Source organism: Lepidochelys kempii, chromosome 3 (assembly GCF_965140285.1).
Source record: "Lepidochelys kempii isolate rLepKem1 chromosome 3, rLepKem1.hap1, whole genome shotgun sequence".
Classification (NCBI taxonomy): Eukaryota; Metazoa; Chordata; order Testudines; family Cheloniidae; genus Lepidochelys; species Lepidochelys kempii.
Genome location: NC_136382.1, coordinates 157,336,452 through 157,345,309, shown reverse-complemented (window position 1 = coordinate 157,345,309; position 8,858 = coordinate 157,336,452). Strand labels below are relative to the sequence as shown.

The following is an 8,858-nucleotide window of genomic DNA, read 5'->3' as shown; positions in this document are numbered from 1 at the left end:
AATTCTGCTCTCAGTTACACAGATGCGCTTCCCACTGAAATCCGGACTGAGAGCAGGACTCTGATGCAGAAATGTCGTCCCCCCCGAAATGTTCACAAGGTAAGAAGTAGTTATGAACGAGCAACATTTTTAGAGGAACAGTGATCCCCTGTATGACCCAGACCTGAACTGAATGTTGAAGAGGCTGAAATATTTGCTTAATGTTTTTTCCCCCTCTGTCAGGGGTGCTGTAACAATTTGTATCATGGGGGTTCTGAGAGCCATTGAACCACACTGTAAACCCTGTATATGATGGAAGCCACTTCAAGCCGGGGGTGCTGCAGCACCCCTAGCTCCAACACCTATGCCCTCTGTTCTTCATTTTCTCCTTCCTCTGTGCTTCTGGGATTCCAGCCCACCCAGAATCAAGAGGAAGCCTGTCCCAAAGGGATTTCCACACCCAAGCACTTCAGGTAGTTTGGATAAGTTTGGAAATAAGGATCTAAATATTGGGGTGACTTTTTTCCCATGTCAAACCCCAATGCTGACCATCCTGAGCAACTCCTGAACACATCACCCATCACTGTTAACAAGCACTTGTCATGGTGATTAAACTTGTTACCTTGAATAAGGGGTGATAATTACACTTGTAGAAGGGCTCAAGGCAAAGATCAGCATTTGAACCCACCTTTCTTGAGTGTCTGTATATTTATTTATTTCCTCCAGTCCCTCTGGAACGTCTCCAGATTGATGCAATAGTTTGAAAGGCAGAATGTTTATTCTACTGAGAGCTGGGGATTCAGCTGCAGAAGCCAATATGCTCCTCCTCTGGAGATCTCTGGATTTTTTTCACCAGAGTGGGCAGTTGCTTGTTTTTAGGGCTCGATTATCTATCTAATCTTTATATATCTATAATGCACCTATATATCATTTAGCCTTCAATTCAGATTAACATTGCCGGCCAAGATTTTCAAAAGCGATATGTGATTTGACTGGCTCCATTTTTGGGTGTCTAATTTAAGATCCCTTAAGGGAGCCTGATTTTCAGAAAGTGCTGAGCACATTTCCTCTTAAAACGGCTTGATTTTCATATGCCTCAAATTGGGGTCCCAAAAGTGTTGTGTTTACTGGGTGCATTTTTAAGCCTTGGCTTCTGGCTGTGTTAAGACGGGGTCCAATCCCAGAAAGCCTTACTCACAAGAGTAATCCTTTCTCACTCTAGCAGTATCATAGAAAGTAAAGTGAACTACTCGAGTGAGTGGGACAATGCAGAATCAGACCTATGGTTATACAAAGGATGTAGAATTAGATTTTAAGCATTAATAGGTATTGGCCTGAAATACTTGCTTCTCATATTACAGGTGGAGGAATGAAGCACCATCATAGATTTCACGCTTTGTGGACAGTCCATCCCCCATTCCTGCTCCAATAATAAAAACTTCAGCATTTCCTGGTGGAGCCAAGAAAAAAACTGATTAAGTGAAAGCTGGCAGCAGTCAAGAAACCCTGCTCTGTTGTAGCAAAAACTGTAGGAGACCAACCATCAACTTGAATAGGAGAGCAAACAGGGTCATTGTAGAGGTCAGATAGAAGAGACGTGTACTATGGCCCTGCTTCACCTGCGCTGTGGACTCTATACTTGGTCCTGAACTGAGATTCACCCCGGCAGCATTTATTCAAGGAGGTGGGGCAGTTCTTGTATGAAGCAGCACTGAACTGAGACTGAAAACCACACATCTGTCACTTTGTCGCTGGAGGCATTACAGGTAAAACCTCACTTTGCTGTTCTACTTATTTAAAGATTAAATAGGAGAAATATTAGTACTGGAAAAGCATCACAGATGCAACAAAAGGGATTTGGCTTTGGATTCTAACTTAGTCTTGGAGGTATAATGTTACCTGGAGGATTTGCTTATATGACTCCAAAATGAGAGAGTGAGAGAGAGCGTTTTCAAAGAAGCAAGATGGGTTTGCTTTCCTCTAAAGAACCTCCCTGTGGAACGGTAAGTTATCAGAAGTAATCGGTAGTGGAGATCCTAAGATAACAATGACTGCACTGTATGCGGTAGTTAAATGATGCAGTAAAAAGGTAACTGGCAAGGTCCTATGTTGTCTATGTAAAATGAAGGAAATTTGACTTTGTGAATAGTACATGAGAATTCCTCATGGACAGTTAAGGGTTAGAAGGCCGTGTCATGTATCACTGGAAAGATAACATCTGCTAGACTTACAATAGCATTGTGGGTTTAGTCTTGATGTACAGAGGCATTATTGGCTTTCACACAGAGGACATGTACAGATGCACAACATTTCCTCCCAGTGGGGTGGGGCGTTAATTAAATAATGCTGTCCCATCTTAGAGGAGCACTGTGAAGCTAATTCACTGATGTTTATAAAGGGCTTTGAGATCCTTGGAGGACAGGGTCTATAAAGAAAAAAGGACTTTCCCTGTGATGCATAAAGCAGGCTGTAGTCAAGGTTAAATATGCAGGTACACTGCGGGAGGGGAAATACGGGTGGGCAGGATTTGTTGATTTCCCAGAATTCTAACAACCTATAAGGCTAAGTTCAGTTGTTTTCCCCTAAGAGATAGAGAGCCTATCAGGCCAACATTTGGTGGAAATATTTGTAAAAGAGGGATTGGGAACATTTTCTGAAGGGCAATAAAAGAGGCTGAATAGTTCAAATATGAAGTAGGAACAAAATGTTCGTTCTTGCTTGCTGGCTTATTTCTACTTCGGACTCAGTGGAAAACTGCAGAAAGAGCCATTGAATAGTGAGGTATATAATATTGCACCAAAAACTATATTAAAAGAACATTAAGATTGCAAAGCCAAGCACTCTGAAGTTAGGAAATGCCAGAATGAAGGTTGCCTGTGCACCTTTAATTCAGCACCCTTGTGCATATGCATTATGAGACACTGTTTAATTACTGATTTCAGAGTAGCAGCCGTGTTAGTCTGCATTCGCAAAAAGAAAAGGAGGACTTGTGGCACCTTAGAGACTAACCAATTTATTTGAGCATGAGCTTTCGTGAGCTACAGCCCACTTCATCGGATGTAGCTGTAGCTCATGAAAGCTCATGCTCAAATAAATTGGTTAGTCGCTAAGGTGCCACAAGTCCTCCTTTTCTTTAATTACTATGGTGAGAGATTGTGCCACACACTCCCAAAGAAACTGAGGAACTGCCCGATCAGCATCCCGTACAGCAAACAGGAGAAGATCAAGAATGAGCTCTCAAAACTGGAGACTTTCATACAAAAGCAACCTTCCACACAAACGTCCACGTGGCTGGACTTTATAAAAATGAGACAAGCCATTTACAATGCATGCTTTACTTCTCTACCGAGGAAAAAGGACAGTAAACTCCTATATGCCACAGGGGGCTACAGCAGTGGTACCCTTAACTCACCCAACAGCATTGTTAATCTATCCAACCGCACACTTAGCCCAGCAAAAGAGTCTGTCCTATCTTGGGGACTCTTTCTGCCCCACCACCCCCACAAACATGATACAGTTCTGTGATGATCTGGAAGCCTACTTCTGCCATCTCCGACTCAAGGAATATTTTCAATACACCATTGAACAGTGCACTGACCCACAGGAACCCTCCTACCAACACTACAAGAAGAAGAATTCTGCATGGGCTCCTCCTGATGGTCAAAATGACAGACTGGACTTCTACATAGAGTGCTTCCGCAGATGTGCACAGGCTGAAATTGTGAACAAATGGCATCACTTGCCCCATAAGCTCATCCGTACAAAATGCAATGCCATCCACAGCCTCAGAAACAACTCTGACATTATAATCAAAGGGGCTGACAAAGGAGGTGCTATAGTCATCATGAACAAGTCAGATTATGAGCAGGAGGCTGCCAGGCAACTCTCCAACACCACATTCTACTGGCCACTATCCTCCAATCCCACTGAGGAGTACCAAAAGAAACTACACCATCTGCTCAAGAAACTCCTTGAAAAAGCACAGGAACAGATCTGTGCAGACACATGCCTAGAACCCCGACCAGGGGTATTCTATCTGCTACCCAAGGTCCATAAACCTGGAAATCCTGGACACCCCATCATCTCAGGCATTGGCACTCTTACAGCAGGATTGTCTGGCTATTTGGACTCTCTCCTCAGACCCTATGAGACTCCTAGCTATCTTCGAGACACCACCGACTTCCTTAGGAAACTACAATGCATTGATGATCTTCCTGAAAACACCATCCTGGCCACCATGGATGTAGAAGCTCTTTACACTAATATTCCACATAAGGATGGACTACAAGCTGTCAGGAACAGTATCCCTGATGAGGCCACGGCACATCTGGTGGCTGAGCTTTGTGACTTTGTCCTCACCCACAACCATTTCAGATTTGGGGACAACTTATACCTTCAAGTCAGCGGCACTGCTATGGGTACCTGCATTGGCCCCACGGTATGCCAACATCTTTATGGCTGACTTAGAACAACGCTTCCTCAGCTCTTGCCCCCTAGCGCCCATCCTCTACTTGCGCTACACTGATGACATCTGTGACGGGTTGGATCACAGAAAACCCCTTGGGAACTGCCAACTGATGTGTTGAGATGACTTCTAACCCATTTTCCCTGCCAGCTTGGGACTCTAGAAACTTGCCTTGTTTGAGCCAGACATGCTTGCCTGCTGCAAACACAGACCCAGGTCTGAACCACATCCCCCAAAAGCTGCAGGCTTAACTGAAAATGGCTTAAGAAGTGTTCCTGTCTCCAACACTCAGATGTCCAGCTCCCAATGGCGTCCAAACCCCAAATAAATCCATTTTACCCTGTATAAAGCATACTCTGGGTTAATTAATAAGTATTATTAATACATACTATGTGTTTTTTAATAAGTAAAAAGTTATTTTATTAAATACAAAAAGTAGGATTTAAGTGGTTCCAAGTGATAACATACAGAACAAAGTGAATTACCAAATAAAATAAAACACGCAAGTCTATGCCTAATACTATAAAAAGTGATTACAGATGAAACCTCACCCTCCGAGATGTTCCAGTAAGCTTCTTTACAGACGAGCCTCTTTCTAGTCTGGGTCTAGCAATCACTCACACCCCTGTGGTTACTGTCCTTTGTTCCAGTTTCTTTCAGGTATCTTTGGGGGTGGAGATGCTATCTCTTGGGCCAGCTGAAGACAAAATGGAGGGGTCTCCCAGGGGTTTAAATAGACTTTCTCTTGTGGGTGGACACCCTTCCCTCCCCTTGTGTAGAATCCCAGCTACAAGATGGAGTTTTGAAGTCACATGGTCAAGTCACATGTCCATGCATGACTCAGAATTTACAGGTAGCAGCCATGGTTCACATGCTACCTTGAACTTCCTCAAGTAGACTTCTTATGTGGATTGGAGTCTTCCAAGATCCATTGTTCATTAAGTGTTTCTTGATTGGGCACTTAATTTGCACATTCCTTTCTCAAAAAGCTGACCAAATGCTTTACTAAGGTTACTTGAAATCAAACCAGTACACAGCCAATATTCATAACTTCGAATACAAAAATGATACAAGAATACAAATAGGATGAATAGATTCAGTAGATCATAACCTTTACAGAGATATGTTACATGGCATATGTAGCATAAAACATATTCCAGTTATGTCATATATACTTTCATAAGCATATTTCCATAAAGCCTTATGGGGTGCAAGGTCACAACATCTTCATCATATGGACCCACAGGAAGGAGGCCCTTGAAGAATTCCACCTGAATTTCAACAATTTCCACCCCACCATCAACCTCAGCCTGGACCATTCCACACAAGAGATCCACTTTCTGGACATTACAATTCAAATAAGTGATGGTCACATAAACACCACCCTATACTGGAAACCTACTGACCACTATACTTACCTACATGCCTCCAGCTTCCATCACACGATCCATTGTCTACAGCAGGGGTTCCCAAACTTAGCTCGCGGCTTATTCAGGGTAAGCCCCTGGCAGGCCATGAGATGCTTTATTTACCTGAGTGTCCACAGATACAGCCACTCACAGCTCCCAGTGGCTGTGGTTTGCCATTCCCGGCCAATGGGAACTGTGGAAAGAGGTGGCCCGGCCCGCACTGCTTCCCGCAGCTCCCATTGGCCAGGAATGGTAAACTGCAGCCACCAGGAGCTGCGAGCAGCTGTACCTGAGGATGCTCAGGTAAACAAAGGATCTCACGGCCTGCCAGGAGTTTACCCTGAACAAGTCGTGAACCAAGTTTGGGAACCCCTGGTCTACAGCCAAGCCCTAAGATACAACAGCATTTGCTCCAATCCCTCAGACAGAGACAAACTCCTAACAAGATCTTTATTAAGCATTCTTACAACTACAATACCCACCTAGGGAAGTGAGGAAACAGACTGACAGAGCGAGACAGGTACCCAGAAGTCATCTACTTCAGGATAGGTCCAACAAGGAAAATAACAGAACACGACTGGCTATCAAGTACAGCCCCCAGCTAAAACCTCTCCAGAACATCATCAACGATCTACAACTTATCCTGGAAAACGATCCCTCACTCTCACAGATCTTGGGAGGCAGGCCAGTCATCACTTACAGACAGCTCCCCTAGTTAAGCAAATACTCACCAGCAACTACACACCACACCACAGAAACACTAACCCAGGAACCAATTCCTGTAACAAACACTGTTGCCTACTCTGTCCCCATATCTACTCTAGCGACACATCAAAGGACCCAACCACATCAGCCACACCATCAGGGGCTCATTCACCTACACATCTACCAATGTGGTATATGCCATCAGGGCCAGCAATGCCCCTCTGCCATGTACATTGGCCGAATTGGACAGTCTCTACATAAAAGAATAAATGGACACAAATCAGACATCAGGAATGGTAACATAGAAAAGCCACTAGGAGAACGCTTCCATCTCCCTGGACATTCTAGAACAGATTTAAAAGTAGCCATATTTCAACAAAACTTCAAAAATGGACTTCAAAGAGAAATCACAGAGCTACGATTCATTTGCAAACTTAATGCCATTAATTTGGGCTTGAACAGGGACTGGGAGTGGCTGGCTCACTACAAAAGCAATTTCCCCTCTCTTGCTATTGACACCTCCTCCTCAACTATCGGGAGTGGACCACATCCCCCCTGATTGAATTGGCCTTGTCAGCACTGGTTCTCCACTTGTAAGGTAACTCCCTTCTCTTTTCAGAGGAACAGCCGTGTTAGTCTGTATTCGCAAAAAGAAAAGGAGTACTTGTGGCACCTTAGAGACTAACCAATTTATTTGAGCATGAGCTTTCGTGAGCTACAGCTCACTTCATCAGATGTTTACCGTGGAAACTGCAGCAGACTTTATATACACACATCCCTTCTCTTTGTTTGCCAGTGGATTTATGCCTGTATCTGTAATTTTCACTCCATGCATCTGAAGAAGTGAGTTTTTCACCCACAAAAGCTAATGCCCAAAAATATCTGTTACTCTTTAAGGTGCCACCGGACTCCTCAATGTTTTTGTGGATACAGACTAACATGGCTACCCCTCTGATCTTTAATTACATAATCACTTCTTACATTTTCATAGGATCCCTGCCTATCTGACTTACCTCTTCTAGATAGCATTGTCTTCCCCTGTGAAGAAAGGGGAGACAATCTGTGGTTGTCCATGATAGAGGGTGTTTCAGGATCTTCACAGTGCCATGCTTTGCTCCCTCCAAACACAGACGTTGGTTTGAAGAAACCTTCTAACGCTCACAGAGTGAAATTCCTCGTTGTGGAGGGGTCCAGCATAAGGGGAACGCAACACACTCAAGTCGCATTTAAACCCCAAGAGCCTGATTCACCCTTGCCCTGCACCTTGCATAGTCTTTCACATTAGTGGAAAGCAATTGTAAGAAGCTGCCAGATCAAAATGGTATATTTTTGTGCCCCCTCTGCACAGGTGTAAATAACTATGCACAGTGCAAGGCAATAAAATATCAGGGTCTGAGTGTCTGATCCTATGCATTGAAGTTAAGGGGAGCTGCACCATTGACTTCAATGGGTGCAGGATTGAGTCCTGCCAGTTTAAGTGGAACTCACATCATTCACGGGCCTTGTGTAGGCTCTCTTTCAGGGGTGAATTTCAACCAGACAGAGCAATATCTTGTATGTCTGCGCATGTGCATATCCAAGCATGATTCCTGAAAAGCTGATGAAGTTATTCTGCAGGAGGAGGGTAGTATATCTGCCTTATCTTCTACTGCCAGTTGCTAAATTATTCCCAGTGTGTTAAACAATGTAATTAAACACATACACACACACTAAAAACCCTTGTTCTCAGTCAGAAGAGAGAGAGAGAGAGAGAGAGAGAGCGTGCGTCAGTCCCAGCCTTTAAGCTCTGTTAGTTTTAATTTGAGTTGTGGAATTAGTAATCAGTTTTGCTGGAACACTGTTGCGGGAAATAGATCTTAGCATGCACAAGGCCTAGGTACCGTTTCAAATGAGTATTTGTTAAGGAGAAACCATTCCCTGTCGTGTTATGGTACATTACATGAGATTTATTTCCATTGTATTGAAAAATGCAAGTGAAAAAGGAATGTTCTTTCTCTATGTCAGCTGAGAGCTATGTCTGAATTTCATCTGATTTCTTGAAATGAAATTGCTTTTTTAAATTAAATAACAAGACAAGACACTCCTGGTCTTTCCAGGGGATTGTTAAAGGTCCTAAGAGGAAAGGACTTTAACTACACAGAAGGGCAATAATACTCTATATATAAACAGTGGTTCTTAACCTTTACTGCAGCCTGCATCCCTTTGGTTCTCAAAATATGTTCTTGCACCCCTTGTCAAAAGCCGTTGAAGTAGGTCAGTTCTTTAAACCCAGATATATTTTTGTTTGTATATTACAGTAA

The 8,858-nt window shown here is 43.4% G+C and overlaps 1 protein-coding gene across 1 annotated transcript in view; it reads left to right on the top strand.

Annotated features, from left to right (window-relative positions):
- The first annotated feature begins 1,914 nt into the window (after positions 1 to 1,914).
- Positions 1,915 to 8,858, top strand: part of CAPN13 (calpain 13) — a 62,445-nt gene continuing 55,501 nt past the window's right edge. Inside the window, exon 1 of the mRNA XM_078851973.1 lies at positions 1,915 to 1,982. Within this exon, the coding sequence (XP_078708099.1) occupies positions 1,944 to 1,982 (39 nt within the window). The 5' untranslated portion in view covers positions 1,915 to 1,943. The remainder of the gene's footprint in view (positions 1,983 to 8,858) is intronic.